The sequence below is a fragment of the Eptatretus burgeri genome, chromosome 15 (genome assembly GCF_056783735.1).
Source record: "Eptatretus burgeri isolate ZD-2024b chromosome 15, Ebu_testis_v1, whole genome shotgun sequence".
Lineage (NCBI taxonomy): Eukaryota > Metazoa > Chordata > Myxini > Myxiniformes > Myxinidae > Eptatretus > Eptatretus burgeri.
The window spans coordinates 460,299-478,123 of NC_140975.1; the positions used below are offsets into that span (position 1 = coordinate 460,299).

At 51.9% G+C, this 17,825-nt stretch overlaps 1 protein-coding gene across 3 annotated transcripts in view; it reads left to right on the forward strand.

Moving 5' to 3' along the window:
- Nucleotides 1–17,825, forward strand: part of NHSL1 (NHS like 1) — a 68,258-nt gene that overhangs the window by 39,403 nt on the left and 11,030 nt on the right. For all 3 annotated transcript variants that reach the window (XM_085857275.1, XM_085857273.1, XM_085857274.1), the window contains exons 2-6: nucleotides 10,634–10,783; nucleotides 10,898–10,998; nucleotides 14,245–14,452; nucleotides 14,793–14,924; nucleotides 15,316–17,616. In XM_085857275.1, coding sequence (XP_085713401.1) covers nucleotides 10,634–10,783; nucleotides 10,898–10,998; nucleotides 14,245–14,452; nucleotides 14,793–14,924; nucleotides 15,316–17,616 — 2,892 coding nt within the window. The remainder of the gene's footprint in view (nucleotides 1–10,633; nucleotides 10,784–10,897; nucleotides 10,999–14,244; nucleotides 14,453–14,792; nucleotides 14,925–15,315; nucleotides 17,617–17,825) is intronic.

Here is a 17,825-nt window from a genome sequence, read left to right on the forward strand (position 1 = left end):
ATTCCACGGACTCCATGAGGACTTACCCCTGCCCCATGAAGTCGGTCTAACTAAGCTAACCCTTCCCCCTAACTAGTTTTCATCCTGTGCCCAGGTAAGGGGGTCTTTCACCCCTTGCCCAGGAATCCTGTACACCCGAAAGTGAGGCTTGCCCTTTTTTTTCATGCGCAGCACCTGCGCGGCAACTCAGAGCTCGCGCACTTTGCGCCTGGCCGTGACGTCATGCAGCTGCACGTGTTCCTCGTCCCTCCTTGGACGGGACCATCCGGCAGAGATACCCCTCCTGCCGGATTCCAACCACACGTGCAGCCATGACGTCACCGTGCGCAAAAAAAAACACAAGCCCCACGTCTCGAGGGGTTTCCCACGCGAACACATGTGCTTTGCCCGTTGGAGCTGAACACACACGATCGCGTGGAGAACCCGTCCGGTCCAAATCCATTTACCTGCCTAAACTTTGTCCGTCCGCGGGATCGGCAAATCCACCGCGTGCGTTTCCGGACCGGGACTTCACTCTCGCAAGCGAGCACGTGGCGGTCTCGTGCGTTGCACAGCACGAACCGCGTGCTCACTGCTGGGTGAACCCGGCACGGTCCTCGAAACAACTACAGCCGCTACTCGGCTTTCTCTCCTCTGTCGCCGTCTCCGTCGCCATTCCACACACGCACACCTGCGTGTCACGACGCACACAGTCCACACCATCACATTCACACGGGGAGACGCGGCTGCGTGCTCCCGCATGCCAACCGACATCTCCCTCACATACCGCTCTCTCACACACACGGTCTCCCTTGCACACGGCCGTTCACTCACGCGTGCCTCACTACTCACACAAACCATACTACTCACACACGCGGGGGAACTCAACCGCTGTGCCTCATCCACACACCGTGCCTCACTCATACACGCGGGGGCACACACCCGCGGTGCCTCACTCACACACACGGCGACACTCACACACGGTGCCTCACTCATACACCGTACCTCACTCACACACGCGGGGGCACTCATCCGCGGTGCTTCACTCACACACACGGCGACACTCATACACGGTGCCTCATCCACACACGCGGGGGCACTAACCCGCGGTGCCTCACTCACACTCCGTGCCTCACTCACACACGGCGTGCTGGGAAGCATGTACTCCGGCACCATCGCCACCACACCACTCACACACGGGGTCGCTTCCACACACGGGGACGCACTCACACCTTGCACCACACACACAGGGACAACCACACTGGGGATTTGTGTCCCCACAAGGGTCTCCGGGGCCTCCATACCCCCCAAGCTCTCCGTGCACCTGTCCACAGCACTCGTCCCCTCAACCTCGCAAAGCACGACCGAACTCACCTGGTCGTGACTCGCCTCAAGGGGGCATACTCCCTCCCCTCGTTCCTGGAGGAGGCCATCCCGCTGCTCGCACCGGGTCCCTACACGCTCCGCGAGCTCACCCCCATTGTCCTCCACTACCTCCGTGTGTGCGTGCGCGTCACTTACCCCGTCTTCATCGTGTAGTCTTCCCTCTATCGTTCCCATCTCCCGTGTCTCTGCCAACTCTTCACCCTTTACCTCCCTTGTCTCAACTATTATTTCTGTTGTCGTCACCTCGTGTCTCGTCTCACACGTTTTGGTCTCCCCATTTAATTTTTCCCTTTCGGTCATCGTCACGACCCTCGCCCAACACGTTCCACGAATTATTTTTTCACCCGCCTCCACCGCGGGCCTGTCAGCCGTTGCACCCCCACCCAGCTCGTTTGCTCCCACACGTGGAGTCGCCATTTTTATCTCCCCGGTCACGGCCTTCATGCCCGCCTGCAGGCTTCGGCCCATGTTCTGCGTCTCACCCCGCAGCTTTTTCATTTCTTCCTTCATTTGCTGTGTATTCGCATCCATCGTCGTTTTCACTTCATTTGTATTTGTATCCATCGTCGTTTTCACTTCATTTGTATTTGTATCCATCTTTTCGTTCATTTGTTCGTTCATGCCTTTCATTTCGTTTTTCATATTCGCCTCCATCTTTTCGATCATTTGTTTGTTCATGCCTTTCATTTCGTTTTTCATTTCATTTGTCATTGCCGCATTCATTTGTGCCAGCATGGTGAATAGCTGGGCCATGTCGGATGCACTCAAGTGAGCCGTTTCGGCAGGGGTTGGGGAAGGGTCTTGGTGGAGAGGGGGGGGGGGAGGTGTCATACACCGCGGCCGCTGCCGCACCCACCTCGGGTCCTGGGTTCAGTTGGGCGAGTCCGTGTTCCTGCACAATCAACATTTCCTGCTCGGGGATTCCATCCTGGACCATGGATCCTACACATTCTACATCCATTTCTAATACCCCCGGCTCCCGCTCGCCTTGAGACGCCATCTTGCTTCTCGTGAAGGGTTAATTTGCTCGCTCGTAATTTGGAGGGAATCGGGGGTCGCTTCTCTCACCCCTGGACCGATTCCCGTGAATTTCGCTGGAGACAGGAGAGCCTGTTGTCCCGCTCTCCAATACCAGTGCCGCGAGGAGGGCGATGAATTTGCATCCCACTCCCGACACCAGTGTTGCGGTTTTCGCGCCCGCCGGCGTGCTGACGGCCACGTAACTCGAATCGCGGCACGTCGCCCACCGGACGGACAATCCAGTCGTGACCCTCTCGGACTAACGCCGGGAACCAGTCACGGGTGGACCTTTCGGTCTCACCGCGATCGAGCCAATCAGCCCCCGCGTGGGATAGGGTTGCTCGCCAAATTCGAACTACCTAAGTACCCACGCGGAGGGTAGACCGGGCGATCGCACCTCGCCGCAGGTCGACTTCGGACACGGGCCACTTAAGCGACCCGTTCCGTACTATCAGAATAACCGAGCGGTGTTATCGTCGACCTCGACGGTTCGATTAATTATCGGGCGTATTCAGCCCACTACCAACCCTTTACGTGAAGCAAGATGGGGATTCAATGGAGGAAAAAGACGAAGCGAAGCGGGAGAACAGTTCAACAATAAAGCACATTTATTCGCGACGAACGGAAAGCACACAAATACAATTCCACCAAATGCACACAAAAAAAAGAAAACACAATTCCATTTACACAAAAAGCAAACATAAAAGTGAAAACACAGTGCAGAGCTAATACCGACTACCGAGCACACGGCAACACTTATACAATTCTACTTCACAGACGGCGCCGACAACACATACCCAAAACCAAGGAAAAGAAATCCCCCAAGAATGGGGTAGGCCTGAGGCCGAGACCGGGTCGGGCCTACCCGTCTGGTGATGAGACGCGGAGCGGCGATGGCCCCGCAACCCGCGGGCCTCGTGGACAGTGCCTGGCAGGGGGTGGGAACGGGGGCCCCCTTGGTCGCACTATCTCAGCGCGGGGGGAAACAGGAGGGGGTTGCTGATGCTCGGGGTATAGAGGATCTTTATTATCTGCGACGAGCGTCTCCACCTCGGCCAGGTCGCGCTGTCGGCCTCCCTCGGGTGCAGCTTCCTGCACGACGCGAGCACCCCCTCGTCTGGTGTCGCCGCCTTTCCACAGCTCCGTCCCCTCCGTTCCGACTCCAACGCACACGACGAGCAGCTCCACCGCCCGCGAAGTCTTGACCCTCTGCTTCCGACTCTCCTCTTCTTGACTCTCCGACCGCGTTCTGCTCCTTCTCTCGTTCCCGACTCTCCGACTCTCGTTCTGCTGACTCTCCTCTGACTGACGAACACCGTCCTTTTATCCCCCCGTAACTTCGCCTTTGACCCCCTCCCTTTGACCTTTCACCTCGCTCCCCATTGGCCCGAGAAAAAGTGGGCGTGAAGGCTTTTTGATCCACAAATTTGCATATATCGATCGTTCTGGAGGCGGGGCCAAATCGCCCCTCGCTCACCGATTGGACGGCAAAAAGTGGGCGTGTGTCGTTTTTGATCCGTTTTTGAAGCAGAAAATCCGTGATTTTGTACACGCTGTTCGACGCGCGTTCTGCATGAGTCCAACACCGGTACCCACAGCGGGGCAAGAACGGTGGCGATGCTACGGTTGTGGTGAAGCGGTGGTTGTGGTCGGTGGTTGATGTTGTGGTTGTGATCATGGCGGTTGGTCCAAAATAAAGATAGTAAAAGAAAAACGGCTATCCTGAAGAGTCGCAGCTCGCATAAATGACATGTATTCCCACTAGACAACGGGTTTGGGCCTAACTACACATGCACTTACCGAGATACCTCACCTAAGGGACCTGAATGGTGGTTTGCGAATCTGGTAACCACAACAATATATAGTGTTTTTTGTTCTGTGTGATAAATTGAAAGTCCTCCTCCAAATCCTCCAGCCCACAATGCCCTTCATATACTGTTCAGGAGCTAATGGGCCACTTAACGTGCCATGCCAGGCCATGCATGCCAGCGTTTACTTTTTCACTTTTCATGTCACGCCTCTACTTCATGAACCATTTCACCTTTGACCCGAGAAGAACCTTCGTAAAGCGGTTTTTAACGTTTAAGATCCTGTATTCACCATTAATCCAAATATCTATCGTTCTGGGCATACTTTACATTCCAGGGATTTTGTCACATTTACACAACTCTCAAGAACACGAGGATTGGGTTCCACGTCAACACAAACCCATTCATATCTCATGCCGTTTATTCCCTTCTGTCTTTTCTACCTTGAGGAAGGTAACTATCATTGCTGCTGATGGTTAAACAGGTGTGTGTGTGTGTGTGTGTGTGTGTGTGTGTGTGTGTGTGTGTGTGTGTGTGTGTGTGTGTGTGTGTGTGTGTGTGTGTGTGTGTGTGTGTGTGTGTTTATCTGCTGAAACCTTTTTTACCGACAACACAAACTCTGGAGATATTATGGAGGTTTACCTGTCGAACTGACCACAGTGGCCGGTTACCTGTCGAACCCGACATAACGAAACCAAAGGACTTGGGGGGGGGGGAGGTTGTAGTTGTACTTCATTTAATGTCACCACTCGACCCGCTGCCTGCGAGACCAGCACCAAGGGTAGAGTTATTTTGTTCTGTGGGGTATCTAAATTCCAGTCGATCTCAGCTCGGGTCCGTTGGTATATAATGCCTCCAGAAGGTCGGGTTTCCTCCCTTTCAGTGTCGTGTAAAACAGCAGCAGCGACTGTTTGAGAAGGTATTATAAACCACAAACACATATTTGAACAGTTGAATAACCAACGCTTCAAACCACGCGGTGGAACACCGGGTTCAAATCCAATGACACACTGCATGGTGGTCCTTGTGACCCAGCATCTACCAAGGTCCTTGTGATGCACACATAAGTACATTGATATCTCTTGGTCATCATTGGTGTGATTCCTGCACAAGCTCCTCTCAAAGCCTCCAAACATCTTCCCTTGAATACATGTACAAGTTATTACAAGCGATAAGTGTGACTGTTCAAATATATGTGTTTGTGGAATATAATATTTTAGCTCACCTGGACTTTGAGCTTATGTGATCGAGCAGTGTCTACAGGTGAAGGAGTGAGTGAGTGAGTGAGTCAATCGTAAATACTTCAGTCATTATCACTTAAACCAAACACACAATTTTGATGAAACTTGGCCACAAACTTCATATCTGATGCCTAATGAAGGTGTATTTGCCGTATCAAAATCTGTGCTCATTAAGGCGGCTACGGTGGGCAGGGGGGGAGGGGGGTTGACCCCTCAAAATAGGTATTTGCTCTCTTCTCGCAAACGACACACACGATTTTGATGAAACTTGACCACAACCTTCATCACCCTTGATGCACCAAAGTTTATTCACAGCAATCAAAAATTCTGGGTCTGGGGAGGTCTGCGGGGGATAGGGGGGCGGGGGGGAGGGTTGTTTGAGTGACTGTTGCTTCTGATCCAGGTGAGCTTCAGGGCAGGCGGTCCTAATATTTTTACTTCCGGTAGGAGTGCCCCACGAAGCGCCACAATAACATATTTTATACACGTTAACACGGCGTGAACAACCCCTTTGGGAGGGGGGATATTATTAGTATTAATATTGTGTTTATACACATTAATACGGTGTGAACAACCCCTTTGGGAGGGGGGATATTATTAGTATTAATATTGTGTTTATAACCCCTTGGGGAGGGGGATATTATTAGTATTAATATTGTGTTTATACACATTAATACAGTGTGAATAACCCCTTTGGGAGGGGGGATATTATTAGTATTAATATTGTGTTTATACACGTTAACACGGTGTGAATAACCTCCTTGGGGAGGGGGATATTATTAGTATTAATATTGTGTTTATACATGTTAACACGGTGTGAATAACCTCTTGGGGAGGGGGATATTATTAGTATTAATATTGTTTATACATGGTGTGAATAACCTCTTGGGGAGGGGGGATATTATTAGGATTAATATTGTGTTTATACATGTTAACACGGTGTGAATAACCCCTTGGGGCGGGGGGATATTATTAGTATTAATATTGTGTTTATACACGTTAACACGGTGTGAATAACCCCTTGGGGCGGGGGGATATTATTAGTATTAATATTGTGTTTATACACGTTAACACGGTGTGAATAACCTCTTGGGGAGGGGGATATTATTAGTATTAATATTGTGTTTATACATGTTAACACGGTGTGAATAACCTCTTGGGGAGGGGGATATTATTAGTATTAATATTGTGTTTATACATGTTAACACGGTGTGAATAACCCCTTGGGGAGGGGGATATTATTAGTATTAATATTGTGTTTATACATGTTAACACGGTGTGAATAACCTCTTGGGGAGGGGGATATTATTAGTATTAATATTGTGTTTATACATGTTAACACGGTGTGAATAACCTCTTGGGGAGGGGGATATTATTAGTATTAATATTGTGTTTATACATGTTAACACGGTGTGAATAACCTCTTGGGGGGGGGGATATTATTAGTATTAATATTGTGTTTATACATGTTAACACGGTGTGAATAACCCCTTGGGGAGGGGGATATTATTAGTATTAATATTGTGTTTATACATGTTAACACGGTGTGAATAACCTCTTGGGGAGGGGGATATTATTAGTATTAATATTGTGTTTATACATGTTAACACGGTGTGAATAACCCCTTGGGGAGGGGGATATTATTAGTATTAATATTGTTTATACATGGTGTGAATAACCCCTTGGGGAGGGGGATATTATTAGTATTAATATTGTTTATACATGGTGTGAATAACCCCTTGGGGAGGGGGATATTATTAGTATTAATATTGTGTTTATACACATTAACATGGTGTGAATAACCCCTTGGGGAGGGGGGATATTATTAGGATTAATATTGTGTTTATACACGTTAACACGGTGTGAATAACCTCTTGGGGAGGGGGGATATTATTAGTATTAATATTGTGTTTATAACCCCTTGGGGAGGGGGATATTATTAGTCTTAATATTGTGTTTATACACGTTAACACGGTGTGAATAACCTCTTGGGGAGAGGGATATTATTAGTATTAATATTGTGTTTATACACGTTAACACGGTGTGAATAACCTCTTGGGGAGGGGGGATATTATTAGTATTAATATTGTGTTTATAACCCCTTGGGGAGGGGGATATTATTAGTATTAATATTGTGTTTATACACATTAACATGGTGTGAATCACCCCGTGGGGAGGGGGATATTATTAGTATTAATATTGTGTTTATACACATTAACATGGTGTGAATAACCCCTTGGGGAGGGGGGATATTATTAGTATTAATATTGTGTTTATACACATTAACATGGTGTGAATAACCCCTTGGGGAGGGGGGATATTATTAGTATTAATATTTTGTTTATACATGTTTATATCCAAATTGGTTCAGTAGCCTGTTGAACTTTTCATGTACTCAACCTTTGTGCACGTTGTTGAGTTCCATCAGGCCGCCACCTGCTTGTCTTGGCAGATACCATCTCGAGATGCTCTGATTTTATTAATTTATTTATTTATTTATTTTTGTAGAACATTTTGTGGATCGTGCAGAGCTTCCTTGTTTTGATATCTACTTTCCCGATTTCTGATTGGGGCCAGTTTATGAAATCCGCAGCTGTATTGGAACACTGGTACTGTGAGATGGTTTATGGTTTTAGTTTTGTTTCTTGGGAAGAGGTACGTTTTCAGGATCAGCTTCGTTCTACCTGGGTATCCTTTGGTAATTGTTTTGTGCATTTGTTTGTGAAATATTTGGTGGCCTTGCTCCACTCAAGCTACGTATTTGTAAGATGCTTCGTTCTCTTGTTCCTGTGTTGTATTTTTGTCGATTTTTACATTGTCTGTTTTTGTTGGTTTACCCTGTACGAATGTGCACATGACACACTCATCTCGGCCAACTTCCATTTGAATGTCCCCGGAGCACCATTTTACTAGTTTGGGTTGTTGATCTGCAATATGTTTTTTGTCGTTTGGTGTGAATTTTTTTTTTTCGATCATCCAAGTGCAGTAGATTTGTCACCTTCCCTGTGTCTTTGGACGTTCTCTTCTTGGATACCGTGGGGGTGTCCATATCCCTTGCTCATTAAAATGAGGTTGCTCAGTGGGTCCAGGGCCAGGTAAAACAGGAGGGGGTAAAGGCCGGCACCCTGGATGATCCCACGACGCATCTTCACCTTTAGATCTTTCTTTCCGGGTGTTGTACGTCATATCAATGTGGTATTTCAGAGATCCATTGCTTTTTCAATCGGTTTGTTTATTTGGCGATTGGTCCTGTACACTTGCTAGCATTTTATCATTCATGATTGTTGGATACCTTGAAAAGCTTTTTATCGTCTATCCATGCTGTGGACAATTTGGTGGTTGGTAATTTTCAGTTTTCGAGAATGGCCTTATTTAGTAGTTGGTGGTCTATTGTTCCGTGGCATCCTCTCTTCCGTCCATTCTTCTGTGCCTCGAGACCTCCTCGTTGTGTTCGGTGATGGTAAACCTGCGATGGTAAAAAAAAAAAACACGCTTCTGAGACTTTCTGTGAACGAGAGGACCGCCTGATGGATCAGAGGTACGAACACGGTTGGACCAAACGAGAACGTGACCACAGGCTGACAGTGGTGGGAAGGGAAGTGGATCTTTATGGAAGTGGTGGTCGAACCTGTAATGGTGGAATGTCGTTGTGTATATGGGGCCTGTGGTTGTTTTACAAGGTCCACTTGATACGGTAATTTATTTTCCAGGCACAATCTTTGTGGGGGCTTCAAGGAGCAATGCGGGTTTGGCAGCAAGCCAATCCCACAGGGGTACCGTGGTGCAGGCGTGGCCAATTATTGAGTGATGTAAAAGAGGAATAAAATGAGTACCGAGAGCAGAGCATTGTACCCAGTTCCAGCAGGTCTGCCCCAATTGCAGCTAATGGGTGGTACTGTGGGTCGCGTTATCCCAGAGTGTGACTATCGAGGTAAGCGGACATGCATCCAACACGTTGGATCCCTGTTTTGTGTTTTCTGTAACAAGTGTTTTGATTCCTGAGCTACAGTTCTGCAAAAAACCATGCACGGTCATCGAGGCCTGAGATGAAGTTTCCTAAACAAGGCTTAGGTGCATGAAAGCATCAGAAGGGTGAGAGAGATGCTCAATGGTATCCAGTGTTCGTAGGGGTACTCCCAGTGTTCAAACAAGCCTCAGCACGAGGTTCCATCGAATGTTTCGTTCTCGTACGCAGTCTAAAGCACATGAAATAACTTGTACATGTATTCAAGGAAAAATGTTCTGAAACATCTGCATCTACACTTATCTGAGGCTTTGAGAGGAGCTTGTGCAGGAATCGCACCAACAATGACATTAAGAGATATCAATGTACTTACGTGTACATCACAAGGACCTTGGTGGATGCTGGGTCACAAGGACCACCACGCAGTGTGTCATTGGATTTGAACTCGGTGTTACACCGTGTGGTTTGACGACTGCAACACGAGACAGGCTGCAAACATGATGTGCAATCTTACAGGAAGCGTTGTACAACCTTGTACAATTTACAATTAATCATTGTGATTGTTTTAAAACCTTATGCTGATTCTCAAGTTCCTGACCGTCAAACCGTGCACGGTTTGTGATGGGGTTTGAACCCCAGGTGATGCGCTTTGGCCTTAAGTTGAAGTACTATCCTTTTCCACATTTTAATTGTGATTGTAAACTCTATTCCGATTAACATTTTTCTAATTCGTGAATTTTGTTAGAAATATTTATAAACCAAAAAAAAATGATAAATTTAAACATGGCAAACACTCAATGAGGCAATATGTGGCGCAGCTGCTGCCGGGGTTACTTAGTGGATTTTTTTTTTTTATTGATTCAACCTTCTGACCCACTCCTGGGCCTCAGCGAGCGATCCGGCACTCGTGTTGGAGACCACCCTGAGACTGGCTTCCTCATTGGGTGAAAATGTACCTTAATATGTGTAGATGTGACTGTACATACATGTGCACATGTAACTGGTGAGAATGGAGTGGTGCTAATTGATCTATATTTTTCAAGCCTTTATTGTACTCAACGAGGCCTGCATGGGATGATCTCTGTGACCGGGATGTTCAGTGCTTTTGCCTTTGTGGAACCGAGACAAGACGGGTGCACATATTGGTGGAAACCGAAGTGGATGTTTCATCACCATTTTATTTCTTACCAGTTAGTAAGCTGCACCCCCCCCCCTACCCACCTGCTCCCCAAAAGATGCCCCAAGGTTGGAGCAAAAGAAAAAATCAAATCGCTACCATGCCCCTTGGCCGCACCACAAACAGATGTTTCTGCCTGTCTCGCGGCCTGCCAGCATGCAAGCTCTCGAGGACGAGGCCCAGTCCAACATGAACACACTACTTCGAGGTATATGGGAGAGTTAATATGGGGTGCAGAGGAAGTGCATGCAATCTTTGACATAAAAAGAGCAAAGGTGTGTGTGTGCTTTGTGAGGTGCCCAGTGGTGTGTTCATTTTACAGATTGTGACAGAGTCCATAAAGACAGTTGGTGCAGTTCCTGGTGTTACTCGCAATCACCACTGTTCAATCGACTGCCTTCTACAAACAGCACACACAGTGGGGTAAGGAATTTGAGGATGGCTATTTGAGAGCCAAAAAAACTACACCACTTTATGACCCCACCCATACATCTGTCTGCATTCGCACAGAGTACCCTTCACAACAAACGAACCCTGTTTCTGGCGGCTCGCCCCTCTCCGACCCCGTTTCTGGCGGCTCGCCCCTCTCCGACCCCGTTTCTGGCGGCTCGCCCCTCTCCGACCCCGTTTCTGGCGGCTCGCCCCTCTCCGACCCCGTTTCTGGCGGCTCGCCCCTCTCCGACCCCGTTTCTGGCGGCTCGCCCCTCTCCGACCCCGTTTCTGGCGGCTCGCCCCTCTCCGACCCCGTTTCTGGCGGCTCGCCCCTCTCCGACCCCGTTTCTGGCGGCTCGCCCCTCTCCGACCCCGTTTTCTGGCGGCTCGCCCCTCTCCGACCCCGTTTCTGGCGGCTCGCCCCTCTCCCGACCCCGTTTCTGGCGGCTCGCCCCTCTCCGACCCCGTTTCTGGCGGCTGCGCCCCTCTCCGACCCGGTTTCTGGCGGCCCGCCCCCCTCCGACTCCGTTTCTGGCGCCTCGCCCCTCTCCGACCCCGTTTCTGGCGGCTCGCCCCTCTCCGACCCCGTTTCTGGCGGCTCGCCCCTCTCCGACCCCGTTTCTGGCCGGCTCGCCCCTCTCCGACCCCGTTTCTGGCGGCTCGCCCCTCTCCGACCCCGTTTCTGGCGGCTGCGCCCCTCTCCTCCCCCGTTTCTGGCGGCTCGCTCCCCTCCGCCCCCGTTTCTGGCGGCTCGCCCCTCTCCGACCCCGTTTCTGGCGGCTCGCCCCTCTCCGACCCCGTTTCTGGCGGCTGCGCCCCTCTCCGACCCCGTTTCTGGCCGGCTCTCCCCTCTCCGACCCCGTTTCTGGCGGCTGCGCCCCTCTCCGACCCCGTTTTCTGGCGGCTCGCCCCTCTCCGACCCCGTTTCTGGCGGCTCGCCCCTCTCCCGACCCGTTTCTGGCGGCTCGCCCCTCTCCGACCCCGTTTCTGGCGGCTCGCCCCTCTCCGACCCCGTTTCTGGCGGCTCGCCCCTCTCCCGACCCCGTTTCTGGCGGCTCGCCCCTCTCCGACCCCGTTTCTGGCGGCTCGCCCCTCTCCGACCCCGTTTCTGGCGGCTCGCCCCTCTCCCGACCCCGTTTCTGGCGGCTCGCCCCTCTCCGACCCGTTTCTGGCGGCTCGCCCCTCTCCCGACCCCGTTTCTGGCGGCTCGCCCCTCTCCGACCCCGTTTCTGGCGGCTCGCCCCTCTCCGACCCCGTTTCTGGCGGCTCGCCCCTCTCCCGACCCCGTTTCTGGCGGCTGCGCCCCTCTCCGACCCCGTTTCTGGCGGCTCGCCCCTCTCCGACCCGTTTCTGGCGGCTCGCCCCTCTCCGACCCCGTTTCTGGCGGCTCGCCCCTCTCCGACCCCGTTTCTGGCGGCTCGCCCCTCTCCCGACCCCGTTTCTGGCGGCTCGCCCCTCTCCGACCCCGTTTCTGGCGGCTCGCCCCTCTCCGACCCCGTTTCTGGCGGCTCGCCCCTCTCCGACCCCGTTTCTGGCGGCTCGCCCCTCTCCGACCCCGTTTCTGGCGGCTCGCCCCTCTCCGACCCCGTTTCTGGCGGCTCGCCCCTCTCCGACCCCGTTTCTGGCGGCTCGCCCCTCTCCGACCCCGTTTCTGGCGGCTCGCCCCTCTCCGACCCCGTTTCTGGCGGCTCGCCCCTCTCCGACCCCGTTTCTGGCGGCTCGCCCCTCTCCGACCCCGTTTCTGGCGGCTCGCCCCTCTCCGACCCGTTTCTGGCGGCTCGCCCCTCTCCGACCCCGTTTCTGGCGGCTCGCCCCTCTCCGACCCCGTTTCTGGCGGCTCGCCCCTCTCCGACCCCGTTTCTGGCGGCTCGCCCCTCTCCGACCCCGTTTCTGGCGGCTGCGCCCCTCTCCCGACCCCGTTTCTGGCGGCTCGCCCCTCTCCGACCCCGTTTCTGGCGGCTCGCCCCTCTCCGACCCCGTTTCTGGCGGCTCGCCCCTCTCCGACCCCGTTTCTGGCGGCTCGCCCCTCTCCGGCCCCGTTTCTGGCGGCTCGCCCCTCTCCGACCCCGTTTCTGGCGGCTCGCCCCTCTCCGACCCCGTTTCTGGCGGCTCGCCCCTCTCCGACCCCGTTTCTGGCGGCTCGCCCCTCTCCGACCCCGTTTCTGGCGGCTCGCCCCTCTCCGACCCCGTTTCTGGCGGCTCGCCCCTCTCCGACCCCGTTTCTGGCGGCTCGCCCCTCTCCGACCCGTTTCTGGCGGCTGCGCCCCTCTCCGACCCCGTTTCTGGCGGCTCGCCCCTCTCCGACCCCGTTTCTGGCGGCTCGCCCCTCTCCGACCCCGTTTCTGGCGGCTCGCCCCTCTCCGACCCCGTTTCTGGCGGCTCGCCCCTCTCCGACCCCGTTTCTGGCGGCTCGCCCCTCTCCGACCCCGTTTCTGGCGGCTCGCCCCTCTCCGACCCCGTTTCTGGCGGCTCGCCCCTCTCCCACCCCGTTTCTGGCGGCTCGCCCCTCTCCGACCCGTTTCTGGCGGCTCGCCCCTCTCCCGACCCCGTTTCTGGCGGCTCGCCCCTCTCCGACCCCGTTTCTGGCGGCTCGCCCCTCTCCGACCCCGTTTCTGGCGGCTCGCCCCTCTCCCGACCCCGTTTCTGGCGGCTCGCCCCTCTCCGACCCCGTTTCTGGCGGCTCGCCCCTCTCCGACCCCGTTTCTGGCGGCTCGCCCCTCTCCGACCCCGTTTCTGGCGGCTCGCCCCTCTCCGACCCCGTTTCTGGCGGCTCGCCCCTCTCCGACCCCGTTTCTGGCGGCTCGCCCCTCTCCGACCCCGTTTCTGGCGGCTCGCCCCTCTCCGACCCCGTTTCTGGCGGCTCGCCCCTCTCCGACCCCGTTTCTGGCGGCTCGCCCCTCTCCGACCCCGTTTCTGGCGGCTCGCCCCTCTCCGACGGCTTGCCTCCCCGCCCCCGCCCCATTTCTGGTGACTCGTTCCTCAAATCCTCCCCTCACCCCCCCCACCCTCCCCACAAAGGAAAACTTCATTTTCTGGTTTCTTTTCACACATTCTAGGCTTACCCTCAGAGGTGAACACAACCCCTGGATGCAGCATCGTTTTCTGATTGTCTTTGTGGCAGAGATTGCCTCTTAAATGAAGGGCAAAAATCAAGGGCACAAGCCCCAAATTTGTAGCAGCTCGAGAAGCCTTTGTGAAACTCAGGCCACCACACTTAAATGTTGTATCTATTCCCAGACATCTTTGTCATCTGACTTGGAGGAAGTCGAGTGGCCACGGAGCCCAGCTCCTCTTTCTTCAAGCTTACGTGTGGCTCCAGGCTCCCCCAGAACGCTGGATAAGCAGACCAACTGGAGTGGATGCCTTCCATTGCCAACACCAGAGCAGCGCATGCGAGAACACGCCGAATCCATCACCACCGACATCATTTCCATCGATGTATCTGGTATGGTTGTCCTGTAAAGATTTACTCCAAAAGCATCTCCTCCTCCTCCTAAGGAATATTTTTGTAGCTTCCCAAGGCGCAAGCATTCGCTAATGTGGAGCGATTGGTTTTTCATTCGGGTAACCGGTTCACAAATAACTCCAATGGTGGATGCTTGTGAACCGAGTCCTCACTATAAAACCAGAGGGTGGAGTTTCAAAGGCTCTTCCTGCAAGTTGTTTACACCTTGGACTTCGCCCTACACCATCACTCTGGAGATACAAATGATTTGCGTCAATGTATATTTGCCACAGTATTCTTGCACACTCTTCCATCATGTCCGCCCACACCCTGTTACCAGGAAGCAACTTTGAGAGACAAGCCAGCATGCGGCGTTCATTGCTGTACACAGAAGGAACTTTAAATCGTCGCATCAAGAATTCCCGTCGGAAAACCATCTCTGGAGTTACGGACAAAATGCACCATGAACTCGGTACGTGTCGGTCGTTCTTCATTTCCACCTCACTCGCTAGGGAGTGTCCGTTTCATTTTGATTTCTTTGCACTTCCTTTGTCCAACCATTTCACTTCAAGGATTGGCCTGTGAGTGTTCCTATCCGAAGCCCCTGGTTCCTGTTGCAGGAAACCAAGGTTTAAATCCGACATACCATGCGTGTTTGTCACTTGTCTGTTAAATTCATGTCATAGTACACCAATGTCTTCATGATGTACTCGAGCTCCTCGATGAGCCCGACATCAATGTAAAAATAAGTAATTCAATTCAAAAATGCCTTTATTTGATGGATGAGAATATTTGTAAAATTATGGAACTCCATGAGATGTGTTGTGGAATTGCCTTTTTCCCTTTGTTTCTGAACGTTACAGCCTCTGCATCCGAGTGGCGTGCACACCGTGGCCGTTCTCTTATGCTCCCCAGCACCGACATGAGAGTGCCCAAGGAGGAGCAGAAAAAGGACCTGGTGATCCCACAGGCTGCTCCAGTGAAAAACTTCCCCGATCTTGGACGGACTGTCGCACCTTCGGTGCGTCGCATCCGTGCGCAACGGGGCCATGGTATTGCTGCTCAGGTGTTACGCTCGAGTACGAGCAATGAAGTACCTGTCACTGGACCGATGGGCATGTGTGTCACCCCAAATAAAGCACAGCCCATTGCTCAGGGAAACATTCTGGCAATGGCGATGGCTGGTTTCTCACGCTCTCAAACAAGTTGTGATAGCAGTAGGATAAAGTTCAGGAAAGGTCGATCTGCCAGTAGTGGGGCTACCCGACCTCGTTCTGAGGAGATTCCAGTTGCAGTGGTTCCAAGGACATTTCCTGAACAATCATCCTTGGAACCTCGGCCTCTGCACCCAGCACTCAGCTTACCACAAGCCTTGCATTGTAGGCCAGAGAATAGCTGGAAGTTACCTCGTGCTGAGACGGAGACAACGGCAGACACCTTGGAAAGTGTTTTATCGGATGGAAGTGACTGGGAGATGATTGAATTGGTGAAATCCCAAACCAACTACAATGGAGATGCTGAGGGAACCTGGTGGTGCTGGGAGGATAGTGTTGGTGAGGGATCTTCTATCCCTGATTCTGGGTCTCTCCACTCGGTGGATATGGCAAGGTTGTCTGAGTCTGGCCAAATTCAAACGACCCTGGGAAATTGTGGTTGGAGTAATGGGGGTGGGAGTGATGTGGCTTCCACTTGCAGTACGCTGTCTCGTAGCTTTTGTTTGCGGAAGACCAGAGAGAAGCCACAACCACCACGGCGGACAGACTCCCTTGAGCGACCTGAAAGCAGTCGATGTCGGCAGATTGGTAACAGCAACCACAATGCAAGAATCCTCAATGAAGACTCGCAGGACCACTGCCGACCCTGCTCAGACTTGGACATCAATGTTACATTGAATGGTTGGAACTCAACACCATCAACACCACCTAGCCCACGTGTGATGCCCTTCTCAAGTCAGACATCAAAGCCATCTAGTCAGAAACCCAAGGAAATTCGTGCAATGTCTCGCACCTTCCATTTCACCAAGCATTCCAAACCTTGTGTTCCAGAGCGTCAGTCATCTCTTGTACTCAGTGAAACCTTTGATTCAAGACAGCTACCTCCACCACCATCTGAACTTTTGACACCTACTTCATGTTCCTTTTCATCATGCAATGTCTTGGAAAGTCCTCGCCCCTTACCACCACCATCGGCCATATTAGCTCCTCAAGGCACCCTCGCAAACCTCCGTTCTACCGACCTCAACTTCAACTCTGTGTCAACACCATGCCCCCCAACACCACCACCGAAAGCAAAGTCTCCTGTTTGGGTTGCTAATGCTCCCATCTCCACTGATTGTTCTTCAAAATGCATTGCTGGGCTGCACAAGCCCCTTGGACCTGCAACTTTTGGAAATATTCACCCACAATCTCAATTTTGTGAAGACTCATCATCATCTACGACCACGTCAAACACTTTGCTTGCCAATAAAGAACTTGTTTTGGATAAAAGAGCTTCTTTGGAGTTGCCAGTTGTGAAAGTGGCAGATTTGTTTCCCCCCTGTAGTACTGACTGCCTTGAGTATTCTTCCAGCCCCTTGCCTCCTCCAAGCCCATATGGCAATCCTCCACTGACCCCTTTACCATCCTTGCCATCACCAGTTACAATGCCACAGCAGCTGGCATCAACGCCACCTTTATGTTTGTCAACGTCACCCACTCTGCCTACATTCCTGAATCCTACCTCTATGTCCTCTGTAACTGTGCTTGAGGACGTGGCTAACGAGTTAGTTCTAGAACATCAAAATCCGAATCCAGAAGAGCATATTGAGAACAGCCAGCAAAGAATTGTTAAACTGGAGACAGAAAAACAACTCAACCAAAGTCACCTGCAGTGTACAATGGTTCCCACAAAGCCCTCAAGGCTGCTGTGTCCCAGAACGTGTTCTCTCAATTCTGTCCCCACATATTCAATGGCAGTGGTGAATGGGGGCAGCACACAGGTGCCTGATGGAGATAAACGACCGATTTCTGTACATTTGGCGTTGTTGACTGGGAAAGATGAGGGCGTTGCTTCACAATGTCAGCGGCTTGAGCTGGATTCTGGGATGGGCAGTGTGTCGGACACAGACTCCCTGCACTCGTCCTGCGCTGGTGTCGAGGCTGAAGGGGATAGAAATGTATATAAAGGTGAGTCTGGAAAACTGGATTACATTGAAGGTTACCTGAGATGTGAACAAGGTGAGTTTGTTGTGAAACCATATCATGCTGTGTACTTATAAAGAAATTCTAGTTCAGTCAGTTTAGTGTTAAGTTCCTGATGAGTTTTTTTTTAAGTTTATAAGCAATGATTATCCAACGTGAATTATGTTGAGATCAGCAGATATTATACAGAGCAC